Below are 23,961 nucleotides of genomic sequence, written 5' to 3' on the forward strand. Positions count from 1 at the left end.
GTACACTGACAGGCCCAATAAGCATATTTAGCTAGATATATGCATGCATAGGTCTTCTAATGTGTATTAAAAACATATAAGTATAACCCCTGTCCACCTTATAAATACAGAAAAATCAATTTTGATAACCTGATGTAATCGTTCTTCTTTCTGCCCAAGGGGTGGCGTTTCAGCTCCACATGGGCGCACACACGCGCCCCAAGCGCCGGTTTCAAGCGCCGCCCAGCTCATCAATATTCACTTCGCTGGGCGGCTTCTGCTGTCCCCGACGTTCCGAGATCCCTTGCATGCCCAATAGAAAGCTATGGGATCTCGGAACCTCAGGGACAGCAGAAGCCGCTCAGCGAAGTGAATATTGTTGAGCTGGGCGGCGATTGAAACCGGCGGTTTGGGCGCGTGTGTGTGCCCATGTGGAGCTGAAACGCCGCCCCTTGGGCAGAAAGATGAGCGATTACATCAGGTTATCAAACATGATTTTTCTGTATTTATAAGGTGGACAGGGGTTATACTTAGGTCTTCTAATGTGTATTAAAAACATATGTATGCATATATATAGCTAAATATGCTTATTGGGCCTGTCAGTGTCCCTTTAAGCATAAACGATATTCATTGGTGGCGCAGAGGCCATAGCCCCTCCCCTCCTCCTCCCTGCTATCAGCCCATTGGTGGCAGCAGCAGTACAGGGGGGAGGGACTGCCTACTTCTCCCCTGTGTTGTTGAGCAGAACATGGCACGCGCTGAGAGCAGCGCGTGCCATGTCAGTAATTTGAAAGCGGCAGAGGTCTAGGGGGAAATGGCGACAAGACTACAAAGTCTTGTCGCCATTTAGCAATTCTAGGTTGCATTTGCGACCATTTTGGTCGCCATCTGGAGCCCTGATAGGGTTAAAGTTTGTAAAATCAGTTTTAAGTAACTTGAGGGGTGTAGTTTCTACAATGGGGTCATTTATAGGTGTATCCACTATTTAATCCCCACAAAGTGACTTCAGACCTGAACTGGTCCTTAAAGGGACACTGACAGGCCCAAAAAGCATATTTAGGTATATATATGACAGTACAGGTCTTATAAAGTGTATTAGAATCTTCTAAGTATCCCCCCTGTCCACCTTATAAATACAGTAAAATGAACTTTTATAACCTGCTTGAATCGTGTTCAATCTGCCCAAGGGGCGGCGTTTCATCTCAACTTGCGCCCAGCCAGCCTCGCCAGAACTGCCGTTTGAAGCGCCGCCCAGCTCATCAAAATTCACTTATCTGGGCGGCGCACTAATCCGCACTAATCATATCGTGCCTGCGCACTAATTAACCCCTTTTGAGATGTAACAGAGCGGCGCTCTGAAGCGCTGCTATGAACTGTGCCCGGCGCATGCGCATAAAGCCGAGGCTGCATCAGCCTCTGAGAATCAGACTGTGCGCAGGCGCGATGCGATCGCGGCCAGTGAGGGTGCCGGGCGCATGCGCTGAAGATGAGCCGGAGGCCGATGCCCATAGTATTGTATTGGGCATGCGCCGGATCTTGTCGGGGACACTAGTAGCCGCCCAGCGAAGTAAATATTGATGAGCTGGGCGGCGCTTCAAACAGCAGTTGGGCGAGACTGGCTGGGCGCAAGTTGAGATGAAACGCCGCCCCTTGGGCAGATTGAACACGATTCAAAAGCAGGTTATAAAACTTCATTTTACTGTATTTATAAAGTGGACAGGGGGGATACTTAGATGATTCTAATACACTTTATAAGACCTGTACTGTCATATATATACCTAAATATGCTTTGGGCCTGTCAGTGTCCCTTTAAGTGGGTTTTGGCAATTTTCTTAAAAATTTTAAAAATTGTTTCTAAAACTCTAAGCCTTCTAATGTCCTAAAAAAATAAAATGACATTTACAAAATGATGCCAACGTAAAGTAGACATATGGAGAATGTTAAGTAATAAATATTTTATGAGGTATCACTTTGTTTTAAAGGCAGAGAAATTTAAATTTTGAAAATTGCGACTTATTAAAATTTTTGGGTAAATTTGGAATTTTTTTCATAAATGTGAAATATATAGACTCAAATTTATGACTATCATGAAGTATAATGTGTCACGAGAAAACAGTCTCATAATGGTTTGGATAAGTAAAAGCGTTCAAAAGCTATTACCACATAGTGACATATGTCAGATTTGCAAAATTAGGCCTGGTCAGGAAGGGGGCAAACGGCCCGGATGTGAAGTGGTTATTGAAAGCTGCTATTATAAGGTAATTACAGATCTTTTGACAATCATTGACAGACTAACTCAGGTATACATGCCCAGCTCTAATAAACTAGCAAATAAAAAAATGTCTGTTACCCTTTAAAGGGTTTCTACCATCAGAATTTCTGTTATGTAGCTGACTGACATTAGTGATGCACTAATGTCAGCAGTACATAAGTGTTCTTTTTACATTTGTCCCTGCGGCCGTTCTCCTAAAAAACACACTTTTACAATATGCTAATGAGCCTCTAGGTGCTATGTGGGCGTTGATTCAGCACCTAGAGGCTTGGTATACTAACAATTTATTATCCCGCCCAGGTTCTCCGTCTAGCCCGCCCCGCTCCGCTTGATTGATGTCAAAGTTCGCAGCATCGCTGACGAAATCCCTCGCCTGCGCCGTCAGCTTATGTATTCGGCGCAGTGAGTGAAGGATGCGCTCTTGCTCATGGCTTCCTCACTGTAACTTAGTCGGCGCAGTGAGGAAGCCGACACCAGGAGCGCATCCTTCACTCACTGCACCTGCGCTGAATACAGAAGTGGACGGCGCAGGCGCGGGATTTAGTCAGCGATGCTGCGATCTTTAACATCAATCAAGAGGAGTGGGGCGGGATAAATGGTTAGTAGACCAAGCCTCTAGGTGCTGAATCTACGCCCACATAGCACCCAGAGGCTATTGTAAAAGTGTGTTTCTTAGGAGAACGGCCGCAGGGACAAATGTAAAAAGAACACTGTTATCTACTGCTGACATTAGCACATTGCTAATGTCAGTCAGCTACATAACAGAATTCTTATGGTAGAAACCCTTTAAAACAACCTAATGCAGAATCCACATCAGTATTTTATTTTTTTTTAACGCATTTTATAACACCATTTTTAATGCTGTTTTGCTGTGGATTTTAATTCCTGCCTACTTTCAGTGGGAATTCTGGACATGGAACCCGCATGAAGAATGGCCAGGGCACTTTTTTTTTTTAAATTTTTTTTTCTTCATGGTGCAGTATATAAAACCACAAGCTGAAAAAAGGGGTTGTCACATCTGGGCCACTGAAGTGAATGGAGAGCACAATGTGCGTGCATGGTCATCCTCCATTATGCTAGGAGTGCTCTGTGGAGGACACTCTGTGATGGGGGATCTGTGGAGGACACTCTGTGATGGGGGATCTGTGGAGGACACTCTGTGATGGGGGATCTGTGGAGGACACACTGTGATGGGGGATCTGTGGAGGACACACTGTGATGGGGGATCTGTGGGGGACACACTGTGATGGGGGATCTGTGGGGGACACACTGTGATGGGGGATCTGTGGAGGACACACTGTGATGGGGGATCTGTGGAGGACACACTGTGATGGGGGATCTGTGGAGGACACACTGTGATGGGGGATCTGTGGAGGACACACTGTGATGGGGGATCTGTGGAGGGCACACTGTGATGGGGGATCTGTGGAGGGCACACTGTGATGGGGGATCTGTGGAGGACACACTGTGATGGGGGATCTGTGGAGGACACACTGTGATGGGGGATCTGTGGAGGACACACTGTGATGGGGGATCTGTGGAGGACACACTGTGATGGGGGATCTGTGGAGGACACACTGTGATGGGGGATCTGTGGAGGACACACTGATGGGGGATCTGTGGAGGACACTCTGTGATGGGGGATCTGTGGAGGACACTCTGTAATGGGTTTTTTTTTCTCTCATTTGAATGGCTCATTAATATCAAAAAGAAAACAAAATGTAATGTCATACTGGCTAGTGAATTCATCTGCAAATTGCAGTCCACAATGCACGAGCACCGACCATGGGGCTGCTGGATGCGGATCGTGGACCCATTCACTTGAATGTGATCCTCATCCGACAGTCCGCATCGTAAAAAAGTAGCGGAGACACGGACAGAAAACCCACTGAAGCACTCCGTAGTGCTTCCGTGGGCTTCTGATCCGTGCCTCGGTTCCACACCACATCTTCTGGATTGCGGAGCCATTCAAGTGAATGGGTCTGCATCCGTCATGCGCTGTATGCATGAGCCCTTAGGCTGCCAGATAATTGCTATCTGCCAGTCTAATACACCTTTTAGTCTCTAGGCCTGTACATATTGAGATATCATCATTTATGCATCTTTAATAATCTTTCTGGTAGGTGGTTCTCCTCAGTGATCCGAGGGTGGCTACTGATGGACAATTGACCAGAGAATGAGATACCAGTATCAATATAACGTCAACTTAATCACATGACAAGTTTTCCTCCCTATTTGATTTGTTACATGAATGTAAAATTATAGACAACTGTCTCTATATTTTGTTCCCCCTTAAGGAAGAGAAAATGGATTTAGAGAATGACTCTGTTAACTTGGGTGACACATCATGGAAGCTCCCGGTCAATGGTCATGTTTTACTGAAAGCATCTCAGACTTCAGATTTATCCCAGGAAGAGGCAAGCTACTTGCGGCTCTCCTTAGGAGAGTTCTTTGGTCAACGATCAGAGGCAATGGGATGTCTTGGTGGAGGAACAGATATAAAACGGGTGTGTATTATCATTGTGTTTACTTATATATGTTTATAACCAATAAATGTGCATATCTTTATAATACCTGTGTATTATTGTATAATGCAGAACTACATTTTTATCATTAACGTAATCTCAGTCAAAAATAACTTATCTGAGGAAATAGTCGGACTCTGAGGTGAATTGTATCAATTAGTTTGTCTACAATATACCAGGTCATGATTTTAAGAATTTATTTTATAAATTTAATTTTTTTAATGGTTATTTTTATGACCATAATTAATATTTCTTGATTGAATTATTACTGCCTGACAGTATAAACTTTTTCTGTAACTGATAAATCAGTGGTTACCTTTTGCATTATTGCATGCAGTCTGTAGTATCTGTCCTGCTTCAGAACATGCTCACCACCATATTACAACTCTAGGGCATTCATAAAGGTATTATGCCGTATGAGAGGCCATTCTAGGTTCTAGATCACCCCAGTTCACTGCAATATAGGCTCTGTTCAGACAGCTCTGCCTTGTACATAAACCCTTGAAGAATATTCTAACCTTAGACATCTATGGCCTATCCAAAAGATATATACCATAAGTGTCTCATAGGTGAAAGTTGGGTATCTATCTCCAGAATATCCTGAGCAGCAAGATGGCCTCTAGCCACCGCATACTGGTGAAGTATGAGTGGAGAGGTGGCCGCATGTGTGTGGCTTTCAATTCTTCTGTGTACATTAAATACTGGAATTTAATTGCATTACTGCCACATTTATGGTTCCTGGTACACATTTTAATCAGATTGTGAGCCCACTAGCAAGTACAAGGCAGCCTTCCTTGTTCGAGAAGGGTCCCACCACTAATTAACCACTTCATGACCACCCATAGACTATAAACATCCTATGGGCGGTTGTTTATCTCTGGATGTTTTAGAACGTCCATTCAGAGATGGTAGCTGCATGCTAATCGTGCAGCTGCAGAGCGTGGGGCCCGCTGTCAGTGACAGCAGGACACCCTAGAGAGAAGGCATTCTAGATGGCTGTATACACTGCGCTCAACGAGGCCAATCTCAGAATGGCCTGTATAAGTAAAAGTGTTACCACATAAAGTGACATGTCAGATTTGCTAAAAATGACCTTGTCCTTAAGGTGAAAAATGGCAGGGTCCTTAAGGGGTTAAAAGCAGAGAAATATAAATTTTGAAAATTGCGTATTTTTTTTTTTTTGTAAATTTGGGTGTTTTGCATAAATAAAGGTGAAATATATTGACTCAAATTAATGACTATCATGTAGTACAATATGTCACAAGAAAACAATCTCAGAATGGCTTGGATAAGTAAAAGCGTTACCACATAAAGCGACACATGTCAGATTTGCAAAATTAGGCCTGATCATTAAGGGGTTAAATGGCCCGGTCTGGAAGTGGTTAATATATCTGTACAACAAGAGGATCTCCTCTTAAGACCTACAAAACTTAATAATGTCAACTAGTTTATAACTTCTACACCCAGACCAGTGTGTCACTGTGTGCTGTTATTATACATACATACATACACTCACACACTCACACTTGCGCGCGCACACACACACACACTCTCACAGGGGAGAATAGCGCCATAATAAATCATCCAATGGAATGTAGTTTTATATATGGAATGAGACCTACAAATCATGCTCTTTATGTCCTTAGAAGAAATGGTTATCCCTGGTGCATGATTTGTAGCTGTGTGACATAGATGTATTAAATGTAAATGATAGAAATGTTTTTTTCTATTTGCACAGCCGTCTTTTGGTTATTATATAATTTCACCAGAAAAGCAAGAACCTATAGTGCTATTGAGGAATTCAATAATTTCTGAAGATTCAGACGATACCTTAAAGCTTTGTGATAACACCTTAACTCCAGGTTTGTCTTTATAATAATTATATATATATATATTTTTTTTATTACATTGTATGCCTGGTTTATACCCAGATAACCTAATGATAGGCCAACCTGCTCCTCCATATCTCATAAGGGTACACCCAGATGCGTTGGGTGTCTTCTGCTGTAATTCACATTTTTTACTTTCATGTTTTGCGCGCTACCAGGGAGCTGCGCGGCTACATTCATTTGTGATTAGTCTTAGCCTGCGGCTACACATGGATTTTCACAATACAAAATAATCACTGTCCATAGGGAATGCTGTGAGGAGCTTGAAATTCACTTTCTAATTGCTGCATCCAAATGAGTAGCCTGGACTCTGCTGAAGAGGTTCAGTCACTAGAGATTAAGCGGCTATTTCGGTGATTTTATTGGCAAGAGATTTTTAACTTACTCTATGGAGGAAAATGTACCCTGGAAATCTATCCGAAATCTCAATCTAGAGATTACAAAAAAAATTGCTGCAAACAAGTCAGCAGCAAGAGTTTTTTTTAGTTTTTTCGTGTGCTAATGTCTAGATGTAGCCTCACATCAGCACTAATGATGTCCGCTGGGTAAGAATGAGCGAACTTCAGTTTTTATGATTAGGGTTTACGCCGAATTGCGTTATGGATTCCATCACTACGGACCATAACACAATTCCATGACTGAAGGCCTTTAGAGGCATTCCGTTATTCATTCCGTCATAATAGAAGTCTATGGCCAGCATAACAGATCCGTTTGTTTCCATTATGCAGACCCATTGACTTGAATGGGTCAGTAATCTGCAAGGTGCAGAAAAGAGGCACGAATCGGAAGCCTGCAGAAGCGCTTATGTGGGCTTTGGTTTCTGTGCCTTCGGGCCACAGAAGATAGGACATGTCCTATCTTTTGTAGGAAATTGTAGAATCCGCACACCTTGGTATGGTGGTGGGTGCTCGCAGAGGACTTCAGTCGCAGAATATATAGAGATAATCCACGGCACACCAATATTTTTTACTTTGCAAATTTATTGTAGGTACATATTGGTATTTCACAAGATTTTGTCAATATATGACTAGTCGCGCCATAACTGTGATATAAGCAAAAAATCACATATATATATTTTTGTAGGCCTTGCTATGTCCCAACGTTTCGGTCCTGTCAAAGACCTTTCTCAAGGGATCAAGGCCGGTTGGTAGAACTGCATGGTGTAGGCGCCTATATATTGACAAAATCTTGTGAAATACCAATATGTACCTACAATAAATTTGCAAAGTAAAAAATATTGGTGTGCCGTGGATTATCTCTATATGTCCTATCTTTTGGCTTATATTGCAGAACCGTTCAAGTCAATGGTCTGCACTGCAATGCAGGTTTACGGCCGGTGCCTGTGCGATGCAGACAGCGACTTGCGTTCCGCAGCATGGGCGGTTTACATTCGTGTGAATGAAGCCATAACCTGTTAGCGGCATAACCACAGAAATCACCGTTAGAAACACCTTTTTTTTCTTTTTTTTTGGGTCAATTCATCATCTGCTCCTCTGTAAGAAAAGCACCACTATGCCACAACATCTAAATACACCCAAGGGCGAAATTTACACTGTGCAATCACATATTTTTCTTTTGGTCACGGTTATGCTAAAATCTGCAGCAAAAGTCAAATTTGACGGCACAATCATGCCAGTTGGTGTTCAGAACTGGTAATAATTATTATTATATTATTATTATTTTATTATCTTTTATATAGCGCCAACATTTTCCACAGCGCCTTACAATTCAGGGGTTCATGTACAAAACAGTCATTAATAACATCGCAACAGACAAGTCGATTATGTCAACAAGAGGAATGAGGGCCCTGCTCGCAAGAGCTTACAATCTATGAGATTGTGGTTATGGCCACCCTTTTGGATTACCCTACATTTGTTCTGCCATAATTATCAGCAAGGTGTCCTTCAGTCGCAGTTTTCACAGTTGTTTTCACGTGCATGGAAACATGTTTGTTTGTTTGTTTTTTGGAGGGGAATTTTTGCTTGTAAAACAATTTTTTTTCCCATGGTGGTGTGTGTGCTTACCTGATCTCAGTGCAGGTTTATCACTTGACAGGTTTCCTTTTAACTCCTATAGAGAAATATATGAGAAATGCCATGCTTTTATGCTATCTTTGAAAAAAGGTAAGCCACAAACTGAAACATTGTGTGTAGCTAGTTGTGTTTTTTTGTTTTTTGGCTTTTTGCGTCCTAGCACCTGGGCCGATAAGCAATTTCAGGGAGCCCCTGCAGTGACTGGAGCTCCGGTGAGCGCTGCGGGCTCCTGTGTGCTTTCCAAGCACAGTGCTGTACATTGCATAGCAGCTGTGCTTGGTATTGTATTTCCAGGGTACCATTCACTTGAATGGGGCTGAGCTGCAACTAGGCCACGTGAACTATTTATGGTGGCCTCACTGAGCACCCGGCAGGGGTTCTGGGTGTCTGACCCCTGCAGATTTGATATTGATGACCTAAACCTATTCTCAGGATATCTATACTTTTTTTTTTTTTTTTTTTTTTTTTTTTTTTTAAATAACTTATTTAACTTCAAAGTAACATCAGGCCACAAAATGTGCAGTTTTTCATGAAAATGCTGTTTGATACCTGTCTAAGGGCCAGTTCACACGGCGGATTTAGATGTGGTCAAAATCCACCATGTATACTGCAGCGAAACTGTTCACTTTGTAATGCTGCTAAGCCATGAGTGGACACCTGCCACTTGACACCATGCCTTGATGTCTCTTCTTTGAGTCATTGGGGCTGTAAACTGCCAGTGCACGAACTACAGCGCAGCCTCCTATTGAAAAAAATGGGAGGCGCACATCTTCCAGCTGCTAATGTGTATTTGCAAAGCTGCAGTGGTTGCTGTGCTTTTGCTCCTAGAACTGTGGTGGTTTTATCTTGGTCACATTAAAGCGTTATAAACAGATGGCCTATGACTAGGAGATGTGTGATCTGCATGATTGATGGAGGTCCAACCTTTCGGTCCTGCATTCCCTTCAAAGTTTTCGGTGCACAGCGGCGCTTCTGGCTGTTCAGGGGACACTAGCATGATCTTACTCTCTTGAATAGCGTTGTGCTACAGCCTGATCAATTGGCCCATCAAGCATAAAGAAATGACATACCCTAGGGATATGCCATCACATAGTAAAAGAAATAACAGTACTTTCACACTTGTGTTGTGAGTATCCGGCAGGCAGCTCCGTTGCTGGAACTGCCTGCCGGATCTGGAAATCCGTATGCAAACTGATATTTGTGGACTCATCTGGAAAAACGCATCTGGTATTTTTTATTTTATTTATGTATTTATTTTTTGCATTTTTAAAGGTATGCACAGACCGGGAAACTGCATCTGTTTTGCCGGAACACTAGGTACCCGATCCGGCATTAATACATTTTAATGGAAAATGCCGAATCCGGCTTTACAGAATTTTTGCCGGAGAAAATACCGTAAAGGGTCTGAACTGAAGATGCATACTGAACAGATTGCTCTCCATTCAGCATGCATTAGGATGAGGATGAAGCGTTTTTTTCCGGTATTGAGCCTGTAGGACGGCACTATATACCGGAAAAGAATAACGCTAGTGTGAAAGTACTCTAAGCCTTTATTGTTCTGGTAGTGTTGGAAGCTGCCAATGCTGCTGTAGCAGTCACATGGTTTTAGGTCATGTTTCCTTGTATTCATAACTTTTCTCGTTCATTCCATTGGGGGACACAGACCATGGGTATAGCTTAGAGATATTACTAGGAGGGACACTATGCAAAAAAAGAAGCTCCTCCTCCTCGGGCTATACCCCCAGGCACCTCCAGGAGAACTTCAGTCTTTGCTTAGTGTCCGTTCAAGGAGGTTGACATTTATTCTTCTCCTGTTTGTTATTTTTTTCTGGTTTCAGATGGGGACGCAGGTCAGCATTGCGCTTTCCTGGCCCCTGTGGAGGGTCTGCCACGGTCTTCTGAAGGTTCCTGGCTACCTCCCATTCCCCCACAGAAGAAAAGTGGATCCAGACTCGACATGTTAGCTCTGGCATCCCACCAGCTGCTGGGACACCTGCTGCCTACCCTCCACCAGAGCACTGCTCTCCTTGATTGGAGTCAGACGTCTGAAGAGGTGAATCCCTGCTGGTCTGGACATCGAGGGAGCATGCTGTGCAGATAAGTATTGCCTGCTTCAATCTCCCTCCTTTCCCCCCCTCCCCCCACCCCTTCATGTCGTCTGTCTGGCGCTCTGTGACCTGAGGTGAGCTAGAGAAGGACCGGCTGGGGACATTTTTTCCCGTTGGGAGGGGGCCTTTCTGGGGAGGGCTGGTGATTCCACTGATACCTGCCTGCAGCTCAGACTATGGCCGCATCGGCGGCAATCTTGGCACTGAAGGAGTGTATTTTATCTTATGGCCGCTGCGCTCTCTGCAGCTCCCGCCGGCCTGCTCCTCCCGATATTAACCCCCGCTGCGCCGTATCTGGCGAAGGGGTGTATTTGAAATGCGCGCGCGCGCGCTTATTTCGCGCCGCAATGACGCGTCCAAGGGGGCGGAGCCTCGGCGTCCAGCTCTGTCTCTCCCTACGCCGGAGACTCTGCTGGATTGCGGCCGTGCAGCTCCTCAGTTCTCGGTGACCGGAGACTTCTGCTGTTGCCTGGGTGGTAGGAATTGCAGCAACCTGGTAGGAAATCTTTTTTGGAATACCATCATGCCTAAACCTGGGGCCCCTAAGCCTTCCAAGGCTTCCTCTCAGGCTCCACTGGAGTCATGTAAAATATGCCTTAGGCCTTTTTCTGTCACTGGTTCCTGTGACTCATGCCCTGCTCCCGGACAGGATCAGCCTCCTTCTCTTGCTCAGCCCGGTCCTCCCTCTGCCCCTGCGGATCCAGCGGTACCCGCCTGGGCCTCCGCCATGTCTAATGCGGCAGCTGATCTGGCCTTAGTTGCCAAGGCAGCCATGTCCTTCATGGAGCGCATGGCGGCTACTACTCCAGTGGCATCCACCACTCCATCCCCTCTCAGCGACTCTCACAGAGGGCGTCTGACTTCTAAAAGGCAGCGTGAGCGGCAGCATTCCTCCTCGGATGACTCCGCTTCTCCCCCTCGCCTTGAGGCATGCCCGGTTGACTCTCCCCCTCGCAGGGAGCGCAAATCCGATGGGGAATTGTCCGGATCGGACGAAGTCACGGAGCGGGAACCCCTGCCTAAGCTTTCCACCATGGTAACCGAGTTGGTGGCAGCTGTCCGTGACACTTTTAATATACAAGGGGATTCTCCTCCCTCCACTAGTCGGGAGTTCTCCCTTTTTCCACCCAAGAAACAGGAGTCCGCCGTGTTCCCTATTCACGAGGAATTCACTGCGGTCCTATCAAAAGCTTGGGATCGACCTAATCAAAAATTTTCGGCCACCAAGCGTATGGATACGCTTTATCCTTTTCCAGCTGACACAGTGGAAAAGTGGACTTCTTCCCCTAAGGTAGATCCTCCGGTGGCCAGGTTAGCCAAGAACACGGCCCTTCCCGTCCTAGACGGTTCCTCTCTGCAGGATGCGGTGGACAGACGTTTGGATTCACTTTCCAAGTCCATCTTCTCGCTGGCGGGCGCTTCCCTGCGACCGGCCTTTGCGTCGGCTTGGGTCGCCAGAGCCCTTACAACGTGGTTGCAGCGCCACCACCAGGATCTGTCAGAGCAGGACGCCTCTGCAGATACTCTGGATTTTATCATCCAGATGTCTCAAGCGTCTAAATATCTCTGTGAGGCTTCAATGGACATCGGCTCCCTCTTTGCCCGTATTTCGGCCCTCTCTGTCATTCAGCGCAGGGAGGTCTGGCTGAAGGTGTGGGATGCTGATGCCTCATCCAAGCGATCCCTCGCTAACCTTCCCTTTGAAGGGTCCAGGCTCTTTGGGGCTCAACTAGATGAATTCATTTCTGCCGCAACAGGGGGCAAGAGCACTCATCTACCCCAGCCCAGGACCAAGCGTCCCTTTCGGTCTCGGCCTTCAGGTTTCCGGGGCCAGTCCTTTCGTCGCTTCTCCACTGCCAGGACGCCGTCATCCTCATCGGCAGGGGGGTCCCAGGACTCCCGCAAGAAGCCTTTCTTCAAGCCCCAGCCTTCTTGGCGGCCTCGGGCGCAGTCAGCCCGTCCTCCTGCTCCCAAGCAACCCTCCGCATGAAGGGGTGCCCCCACCCCTCGTGGTGGGGGGCCGTCTGCTCTCCTTTCAACAGGTCTGGAGGGCTCACGTTCAGGACGCCTGGGCTCTGGAAGTGGTGACGTCCGGCTACAAGTTGGAGTTCGCGTCCAGCCCGCCGGAACGTTTTTTCCCTTCTCGCGTTCCGGGGGATCCAGCCAGGGCCTCGGACCTCTTTTTTGCGGTCTCCTCTCTTCTGGACCGTGGTGTCATTTCCCCCGTTCCCCCAGAAGAGCAAGGGACAGGTTTTTACTCAAACCTGTTCGTTGTTCCAAAGAAAGAGGGGTCAGTGCGTCCAATCTTGGATCTAAAACTTCTCAACAAGTTTCTACGGGTGCGGAAGTTTCGCATGGAGTCCCTTCGCTCCGTTATTGCTTCTCTGCTTCCAGGAGAATTTCTCGCGTCTGTGGACATTCAAGACGCCTACTTGCACGTCCCTATTGCAGAGTCCCACCATCGCTTTCTGCGCTTTGCCATAGGGGGGCGTCATTACCAGTTCGTCGCCCTACCTTTTGGGTTGGCAACCGCCCCTCGAGTTTTTACGAAGATTCTGGCGCCTCTCATGGCGCTTCTTCGCACCAGGGGCATCTCTTTGTTACCATACCTAGACGACATCTTGATAAAAGCTCCGTCTCTTCCACAGGCCGAGGACAGCATCCGAATCACGGTTCAATCCCTGGAACGGTTCGGATGGCTGATCAATCTCCCCAAGTCCTCTCTGCACCCCTCCCAGAGACTCTCGTTCCTGGGGATGATCTTGGACACCTCGATTTCTCGGGTGTTTCTTCCAGATTCCAAGGCTTCCCAGATTCGTCTGGCAATGGTGCTCCTTCTACGCTCTCCACGTCCCACCATTCGGGAGTGCATGCGGGTGCTGGGCCTTATGGTCTCCTCTTTCGAGGCGATTCCGTACGCCCAATTTCACACTCGTCCGCTACAACAGATGATCCTTGCCCTCTGGAACAAGAACCCTCGGGGTCTAGACACTCCTGTTCGTCTGTCCCGGCAAGTTCGAGCGTCTCTCCCTTGGTGGCAGTCTCCCCTGAACCTATCGTCAGGAAAGTCCTTCCTTCCGTTCTCCTGGACGATAGTCACCACCGACGCCAGCCTCATCGGTTGGGGAGGTGTTCTCCGGAACCTCACAGTTCAGGGTGTCTGGTCGACGGAGGAATCCCGTCTCCCGATAAACGTTTTGGAATTGAGGGCGATTTTCCACTCCCTCTCCCATTGGACTCCTCTCCTGGCGACTCGCCCGGTGCGGGTTCAGTCGGACAATGCCACGGCTGTGGCTTATGTCAACCATCAGGGCGGGACTCGCAGTCGGGCAGTAATGCGGGAAGTAGCGAGGATCCTCTTATGGGCGGAGTCTCATGTTCCAGTATTGTCGGCAGTGTACATCCCGGGAGTCGACAATTGGACGGCGGATTTTCTGAGTCGCACCAAGGTGGATCCGGGAGAGTGGTCTCTCCATCCGGAGGTGTTCGAGGACATCTGCCACCGATGGGGCCGTCCGGACGTAGATTTGATGGCTTCCCGGCTCAACCACAAGGTGCCGGTGTATCTTGCCCGCGCTCGAGACCCACGGGCGGACGGGGTGGACGCGCTGGTATTTCCATGGCAGCGGTTCAGCCTCCTTTACGTCTTCCCTCCGATTCCTCTGTTGCCGAAGGTGCTGCGCAAGATCGAGGCGGAGGGGATACCAACCATTCTCGTCGCTCCGGATTGGCCTCGTCGCGCCTGGTTCTCCAGCGTCGCTCGTATGTTGGCGGACGTCCCGTGGCCTCTGCCCGACAGAGAGGATCTCTTGTCTCAGGGGCCGCTCTTCCACCAGAATTCACGGCAGCTGCGTTTAACGGCGTGGCTGTTGAGACCGCCATCCTGAGGAAGAGAGGCTTCTCTGATGCGGTGGTAAGAACCATGATCAGGGCTCGAAAGCCGGCTTCTTCACGAATCTATTATCGCACCTGGAAGGCCTTCCTGGTGTTTTGTGAGAAATCGGGCTACTCGCCCCTACGTTTCTCTGTCCCAGTGGTGCTGTCTTTTCTCCAGTCCGGCCTCGACATGGGTCTGTCGCTCAGTTCTTTAAAGGGTCAGGTTTCTGCTTTGGCTATCTTTTTTCAGAGGTCCATTGCCTTTTTGAGACCTGTAAAAACCTTCCTGCAGGGGGTGGCGCATTCGGTTCCTCCGTATGTGCCTCCCTTGCCCCCCTGGGATCTCAACTTGGTTCTGCGCGCCCTTCAGGCGGCGCCTTTTGAACCTCTGAGGGAGATCTCTCTGGTTTTACTCACCTGGAAGGTAGTTTTTCTGGTGGCCATAACCTCCATCAGGCGAGTTTCGGAGCTGGCCGCACTTTCCTGCCGGGAACCTTTTCTGGTCTTTCACCAGGATAAGGTGGTGCTCAGGCCGGTGCCTTCTTTTTTGCCCAAGGTGGTTTCTCCCTTCCACCTTAACGAGGATCTTGTCCTGCCCTCTTTTTGTCCTTCTCCGGTGAACCCCAAGGAATGCGCTCTCCACTCCCTGGACGTCGTCAGGGCCCTGAAGGTGTACCTGGGGGCTACCGCTTCCTTCCGGCGTTCAGACTCTCTCTTTGTGATTCCTGAAGGGTCCCGTAAGGGCCTGGCGGCTTCCAAGGTCACCGTGGCGCGGTGGATCCGTTCCGCTATTGCTGCGGCATATCGCGCTCGCGGCCACGTTCCGCCGTCGCGGATTACCGCTCACTCCACAAGGGCAGTGGGTGCTTCCTGGGCTAGACGCAATCGCGCATCCGTTTCCCAGTTGTGTAAGGCGGCCACTTGGTCGTCCTTACATACTTTCACAAAGTTTTATCAGTTACACTCTCTGGCCTCGGCTGATGCTGCTCTTGGGCGCAGGGTATTGCAGGCTGTGGTTCCGGTTTGACTACTGGACGTTTATTCCTGGCGGTGTTGGATTTGTTCTTTTTTCCCACCCCATGGACTGCTTTGGGACGTCCCATGGTCTGTGTCCCCCAATGGAATGAACGAGAAAAGGAGATTTTTGTGAAACTCACCTGTAAAATCTTTTTCTCGTAATTTCCATTGGGGGACACAGCTCCCGCCCCCTTTTTTGGTTTACGCCTTAGGGTGTGCCGTGTGATGGTTTCCATAATGTTTTGTTTCCGTTCTCCTTCTCCTACTGCTTTTGCAACGACTGAAGTTCTCCTGGAGGTGCCTGGGGGTATAGCCCGAGGAGGAGGAGCTTCTTTTTTTGCATAGTGTCCCTCCTAGTAATATCTCTAAGCTATACCCATGGTCTGTGTCCCCCAATGGAAATTACGAGAAAAAGATTTTACAGGTGAGTTTCACAAAAATCTCCTTTTCTCCACTTTTTTGACTACAGTCTGATTTAGAATTTTACAAGGTTGACATCTACAAGAATCGGTTACTTATACAAAATTGCCATTCCTTTTTATAATATTAGGTGTGTTCTTATACATTTGTGATCCTCATTTTGGTTTGTTTTCTTATACTCTAAGGACTGATTTACGTGTATTTCTTCATTTTACCTAGAAGACCTTGGATGTTTAGCAGATGATCAGAAACTATCATCAACCACATTTGATGTAAGAATGCCAGAAAGTAAACCGGATTTAGATGCACTTGGTAAAGAAGAATACAAGGGGAATGCAGAGGTATATTCGCAGGGTTAAACAGATTTTGTGATGATCAACAGATATGACTACAATGCTTATGTTTCCTGTAACCCAGTATCTCTCAAATATATATATATATATATATATATATATTTATATTTATAAAAAAAATATTGTGTCCATACTAAAAGTAATAATATGTACTATATTTTTCACTTTGTAAGATGTACTCATGCCCCCCCCCCCCCCCCATGTTAAAGGTGGTGTGGGGGGGGGGGGGGAGGAGAAAGAGTCAGTGCGTCTTATAAAGCAAACCTGCCCAGAAACATTGCAGGCCAATATCCAGGCATGCGCCACCGGCGTTAAGAAGTGAGGCGGCGCCCTCTAGGAGAGAGAGTGTGGAGCAGGCGGTGGCCAATGAAGCCGAATGCTGCCTGCCTGTATGTCCTGTGCTCGCAGCTGGGGTGCTCAAAGACAGGGGGAAAGGTGAGAGGAGAGCAATTTACATTCTCATCTGCACTGCTACCCTGCATATTGAGCTGACTGGTGGTGAGTGCTGGCGGGAAGTGCTGTTCCGCCTCCTCCATTAATCAGTGTAGTCGGTCACCCACCCACCTCTGCTATAAGAGGAAGTTACTGGGCCGCTGCAGCCCCTGAGTCAGCACTGCTATCACCTGGGTCTCCACCTGAATTTCCTGGGTGAGTTACAGCCAGGATATGTAGGGGAGCTTAGGGGCTGACCTGGACATTAAATATCTATAGTAATGCACCTATGCTCTGTATTACAGGGGTGTTTTGTTAAAGGGAACCTGTCAGCACCAAAATGGACCATAAACCGCCAGCAGTACCTTGAAGCTGTTGACATAAGATTTCTAATGATGTTTTTGTCGGCTGTCTGAGGTGCATGATTACTGTAAAACAACTTATGTTCCTCACAAAAGCTGTATGCAAATAAGGTTCTCGAAGTCAAGGAGGCAGCGGCTTCCATGCTTGGTCAAGCTCCCAGCCCCCCTTCCCGTCCATTCGCATCTTATTGATGGCCTTTTGGATTATTTCAGGTGCGATTCCATCCTAAAAATTTTCGCATGTGCCGTACAATCTAATCTCCGCCGGATCCGCATTGATCCCTGCTGTCGTGTACTTGATTCAACGAGTCAATGCGTAGGCACTCCTGATCCTGCAACTGATGCAGGGTAATGTTCTCTTAAGCCCTTGACGACGTGAGTCTGCACCTACGCATTGACTCGCTGATGCCAAGTATGCTACAGCAGAATTGAGATCATATGGCGAATGCGTGAAATCTCAGGATGGAATCGCACCTGAAAAAAAACTAAACAGCCATCAATCCGAAGGGAAGGAAGGGAGCGTGGTCAACTTGATGTAAAGTGAAAGCTGCTGCCTCCTTGACTGCAAGAACCCCCTTTGCATATGACATTACAGCGATCCTGCATCTCGGACATATTACACAAGAAAATCATTAGAAACCTGATGTCAACAGCTTTAAGGTACTGCTGGTGGGTTATGGTTTTATTTTGGTGCTGACAGGTTCCCTTTAAGGATGAGGTGGGTTATAGTCGAGTGTTTTTATTTTAAATGTGACTACAACTCCTTTTAACCATGTCAGTCGTTCAGATCTCCAGATTCCAAATTAAATATAATTGGATCCAGGGGTCTTGAGGGACAATTGTTTATGTAGTAATAAACCATAAAAAATACTTGAAGTATTAATTTGCCGTGCTATTGTTTTTGTTTTGTAGCGGCAGCTATTTGGCAAAGGATATGGTTCATTTAAACCTGACCAAACCACTGAAACCACCCTGCTTAGTATGAGCACAATTGCATCGGCACTAGCAAATGCATCTTGCAGTGCTGACCCTTCTGAGTTTGCAGCCATGATCATGGCGTTGTCAAATAAAAATAAAGAAAAAATGTTGCACGAGTCTGTAGGACATCATCAATCGAAACAGTTGTTGAATTTGTCTGGGCAAAATGCCGGAAATTTTGATATGGAAAGATACCTTAAAGCTACAATTCAAAATGACCAAGAAAATGATTTGGAAAGCTTTGTGCAGTCTGTAAAGGATTTTACCTGGAACATGTCTTTAGGCTATAAACAGCCTTTACAAGATTCGGCTGCGGAATTGGCCAATATCACAGACGTTCAAAAGCAGGACTTAAGAAAGCCAGAGCTTGACGTTCAAGTTGGTTGTGATGCTCTGCAGTCCGCTAACAGCGCCTCTTCCTGCAATCTCAGTACTCAGAACAGCCGCTCCTCAGAAATACCTGAAATAAAACGTAGCGCTTCCAGGAACTCTGTCCCTAACCCAAACCAAGAACATGAGATGGAAAATAAGAGATCTTCAGCTATTGCCCCACTAAACCGGAGTCCTTCAGAAGATGAGGCAAAGAGAGGCAAAAACAGCCACAAAGAGAGTAACTCTTTAAAATCATGTATTTTAAGTAATCCAAAGAAAACTGGTTCTCCTTTATCAAATGATCCAAATTCTGCACCATGTTCAAAGGAGACCTATAATGTACGTAATGATCATTCTCAGAAACATGTTAGTTTCCAGCCGCCTTCAAGTGGGATGCATCCGAAAATGTCAGGTAAATTAACAAACTTAAATGCCACTATATTTAGATCATTAGGAGTGCCTTTATGTATTTCATCTGTTGCCATTTTAACACCTCCGTTTACAGCACAAAGTCTCCTTATGTAACTTTGCAATTATCAATGTTATCTTGTGCTGCCCCTGAGTTGCATCCTGTACTGCTTCAGAGCTGCATTCACAGTTCTGCTTGCTTTTATTAAAACCAGTCAGCCTCTGTAACTTTGTGTCCTTTTAATTGTAGAGCTTGTACACTTAACAGGATGCTCAGTAGAAGCGTCTCGTGATTTCTTTTTTTCTATTTAACAAAACTAAATTTAATTAGTGTGAACACAGGTAAATGGAGTCACTGATTCATGATTTGATGTAAAAATTAAAATCGGACATATAGTACATGACAACCTCCTTCTAACAAAGCTAGAACCAGCCCTGTACCTCACATGGATCCAGAGATCTCCACATTCATTGCTCTGCTAGATTCATATCCAGCTTTCAGCTCAGGGGGTGTCCCTTCTGCTGCAGCTCTCTCCCTATGACAACTCAGGAGGCAGTTGAAGGTTGAAACTGAGTATGTGCGTCCACCTTAGCCAGGTGGACAGAGAAATAAGGGAAGCACAAACGGAAGGTGGTGCTGTACTACAGATTTTATTGAATAATTCAGTGGCTATACTACATTTCTAGTTACATACAATTACAAAAGTGTTCAGATCCAGGTGCTGGTTTGAAAACTGTAGAATATTTGTCATAGGGCTACACCTTGTACCTCAACTGCTGTCAGTGACGGAACTTTGTGGCATCATATTAAAATGTTTGGTCCTACTTGAGCTCACATTCACATTATTTCAATAAGTTGCATAGTTTGCGGCCTTTTTATCTGATTTGATATGCTTTACCATTCGACCAGCAATTTTGCTAGATACTGTAAGAAATTTGTTAGAATTTTATACCTTTTTTGTTACTTTCTGTGTGACATTAGTGCATCCATGACTTGCAGTCAAACCAATGGTTTCTCCTCTATTTTCCAGACTACGATGTGCATACAGTAGAAGAGGAGCAGTACAGTTTTAGACCATCTACTTCCCCTTTGATTCATTCATCCCCGAGCCAGGATTCCATAAAGCTTTCTGAGAAGGGGTATCTTTGTCATTTTTTTTTTATTTTTATTTTTTTTTTATTTATAATTTGTTTGAAATTTTATCTTAGAAGCAAAAACCATAACACAGTGCCAGATCAATCGCACAATGGGCACCAACGACACCTGACACGTCATGAAAGGAACTGACCCATCTCAACAGTTGCCAGGATGTGCCATAAATGTCTGATAGATCCAAGTCCCACTTCTGGACCCGCTCTTATCTCCAGAATAGAGTCCCTGAAGGGAGAGAAGTTGTGCCTACACAACCCACTTCTATTCGACGCTATGAGAGTTTTGAGAATAGTTGAACTCTGACTCCTTGTTCAGAGAGGTGCCCACTGTAGCACAGGTTGCTCTTCATTCACTGCTATGGGACTTCTAAAAATCACCAAGCATGTTATGTAAGTCTTATAGCAGTCAATGGAGAGGATGGTGCACATGCACGTCGTGCTCCCCTTCACTTCGAGGGCCCTGTTCTTTAGATGGGATTGCGTCCCAGAGGTTGGACCCATACCTGTCACATATGGCATGTCTTAGATACGTCATAAATGTTGAGATGCCTCAACCCCTTTCTTACAATATTCATTTGTGATTTTCTGACGTTTTGACAGGAAGATGCTGCACTGCCCTTCCATCCAATGTGGCAGACTCTGAGGCTGGTTGAGCCTGTAGAAATGATCATAGCCTTAGGCTCTGTTATCAGAATTGTGGCTTCCATTTAGCTTTTAATGGGTTCTCTGGGGGTGTCCATAATCTCAGGGGTAATGCCTGTCCATGCTGCTTTGCTTTTCATATTAAGAAAAACTGCAACGGCGGGCTCCTAAAGCAGGTGGGCATACACAGATGAATGTCGCTGCAATCAGATGACAGCCTGATGTGTATGGGGTGTCCTGACTTTCACACACAAGCAGATTTCTGATGGAAAAGGATTGGGCACTTGTATTTCAACATGCCTAATCCTTTTTTTTTCCCCAAGGGACATAAGTCACCACTAGAGGTGTCTGGTAGCTTACTCCCGCTAATCTGATATTGATAGGTCATCATTATTAAAAGCCCGGACAACACCTTTAATGTATATTATACTCTTCTGAAATGTATTCTGTATGTTGTAATGCTCTATATACTTGTCCACCCCTAACGTGAAGCTAATGTTTTGCTTTGTAGAGATGGAATCCATTCTATAGGTAGCGTACTAAAAGTAGAGCCATATATTTAGAGTTAGATGTGAATAGGGAAATGTAAAACCTGCAGTAAGGGCCCTTGCACACTGTCGGGCGGTAATAATTCAATTAAGAATGATTGATTAATTATGGTCATAAAATAATTAATCATGAGAATTTTTTTTTGTCAAATTCTTGAAATCATGATCTGGTGAATTGTAGACAAACTAATCAATACAATTCACATCTGAGTCCAACCATTTCCTCAGATAATAAGTTCTTTTTAATGTGAGATGACGTTAATGATAAAATTGTAGTTCTGCATTATTCAATAATACAGAGGTATTATAAAGATATGCACATTTATTGGTTACAATGTAATAAACATATATAAGTAAATAAACACAATGATACATGCAAATGAATATATATAGCGTTGATATAAAGCATTACAAGCTTAACAATACATGTGAGTGGAAATAACTTGTCACATTATAACAAAGCTATTAGGTTAGGATATCAAAGTAGGAACATAAGTTATACATATCACTTCTGTTTAGAGGAAGCCTCATGATATTAGGATGGTCATGTCTAATCCTAGACATCAATATGGAATGCTGAATACATTCCGGCCCCTTCTAACAAACTACACATCACATGACCTTCAAGATGGGCAAATCCAATCAAGGCTATAACTTAGAAGAGATAACTGTATCCTTCCGCCCCATCCTGGACTATTTTCACACATATAACTTTTGGTAAGACTATTAAGACAAATAGCGGGGGATCTAGGATCTTTGCTAGACCATATCTTAAATGGGAAGGACTATATATATATATATATATATATATATATATATATATATATATATATATATATATATATATATATATATATATATATATATAATATAAAAAACACAAATAGTGCAGCAGCACAGTCAGATGAGGTGTACCGGGTGCAAATCCCCACAGAGGTCGGCTCTTCCTCCACGAAGTATATCAGATGAATGAAGAGGCAGCACTTCCAGTATAGCGTAAACGGGTGAGGACCCCAAATTTATTAAAGCGACGTTTCGGCCTGCTCAATGAGGCCTTTCTCAAGCTACATAACAGTGCAAATAACAAGGTATATATACCCACAATCCAATACAACTCAATTACAGAAAGTGGTAGGGCGTATCTTTAGTCTGGTCACATGATCATTAACCATATCTTCACATGACCTAGGTGCATAGTAAACATTCTCATATAAAAAACATCAAAATTGCATACGTGATCATAATCGTGTCAGGATGCTTCATAAAGTTACAATTACTGTGCTTCCATTACACTAAGGTGGGATATATCTATCCATTCCATACATAATTATACATAGCAACCACTGTGCATAAAGTGACAAGTGCATAAAGAGTTAAAATCACAGTCGCTTGTACAGCTGTACCTTATCAAAAGTTAAAAACATCAGGACGGAGCTCACCACACTTAGACTCTTGAAACACGCCGGCATTGGCGTCTCCTCGTCGTCGACGATGCGCCTGCGCCGAGCCCGACGTCACTGGCCACGCCCCCGACACCGAGTCACATGTTCTGGCCTCCCTCCCCTCACAGCCGTCTCCCTTACGATGCGTTCCAACGGATGACGCTGCGGTCCATGGAGCGGTCACGTGGGAGCGCGGCGTTGTCGGGGGCGTGGCCAGTGACGTCTGGCTCGGCGCAGGCGCATCGTCGACGAGGAGATGCCAATGCCGGCGTGTTTCAAGAGTCTAAGTGTGGTGAGCTCCGTCCTGATGTTTTTAACTTTTGATAAGGTACAGCTGTACAAGCGACTGTGATTTTAACTCTTTATGCACTTGTCACTTTATGCACAGTGGTTGCTATGTATAATTATGTATGGAATGGATAGATATATCCCACCTTAGTGTAATGGAGGCACAGTAATTGTAACTTTATGAAGCATCCTGACACGATTATGATCACGTATGCAATTTTGATGTTTTTTATATGAGAATGTTTACTATGCACCTAGGTCATGTGAAGATATGGTTAATGATCATGTGACCAGACTAAAGATACGCCGTACCACTTTCTGTAATTGAGTTGTATATATACCTTGTTATTTGCACTGTTATGTAGCTTGAGAAAGGCCTCATTGAGCAGGCCGAAACGTCGCTTTAATAAATTTGGGGTCCTCACCCGTTTACGCTATACTGGAAGTGCTGCCTCTTCATTCATCTGATAGATATATATATATATATATATATATATATATATATATATATATATATATATATATCCAATTAGTCTTAATAAAATGAAATATCATTCTCTGTCTCTCTTACGAAGTCCTAGTAGGAATCTCACTTCTGCTCCTAGGAAAGCTGGGTGGTCCATCATAGCGCATCTCACCATGGCTTTCATCTCTCTATCTCTATCATCTCTATCTACGCCTTCCTAGTTTGGAACTTTTCCAATCCTTGTTGGATGGGCGTGACCATTGATAAGAAATGTGACGACATAACCTCACCCAGATTGCACTTTTGCTACTGTTGTAATGTCACCTAATCATACCTAGGTGGCACTGCTGTATAAGCTATTTGCATCATAGTATAAAGGGTTAACTTATGTAAGTCTGA

General features: G+C 45.3%; 1 protein-coding gene across 2 annotated transcripts in view; it reads left to right on the forward strand.

Moving 5' to 3' along the window:
• CEP192 (centrosomal protein 192) overlaps positions 1 to 23,961 on the forward strand; it is a 184,635-nt gene that overhangs the window by 83,720 nt on the left and 76,954 nt on the right. For both annotated transcript variants that reach the window (XM_040432242.1, XM_040432243.1), the window contains exons 16-20: positions 4,549 to 4,758; positions 6,515 to 6,638; positions 16,339 to 16,460; positions 18,179 to 19,028; positions 20,056 to 20,164. In XM_040432242.1, coding sequence (XP_040288176.1) covers positions 4,549 to 4,758; positions 6,515 to 6,638; positions 16,339 to 16,460; positions 18,179 to 19,028; positions 20,056 to 20,164 — 1,415 coding nt within the window. The remainder of the gene's footprint in view (positions 1 to 4,548; positions 4,759 to 6,514; positions 6,639 to 16,338; positions 16,461 to 18,178; positions 19,029 to 20,055; positions 20,165 to 23,961) is intronic.

The sequence above is a fragment of the Bufo bufo genome, chromosome 5, assembly GCF_905171765.1.
Source record: "Bufo bufo chromosome 5, aBufBuf1.1, whole genome shotgun sequence".
Lineage (NCBI taxonomy): Eukaryota > Metazoa > Chordata > Amphibia > Anura > Bufonidae > Bufo > Bufo bufo.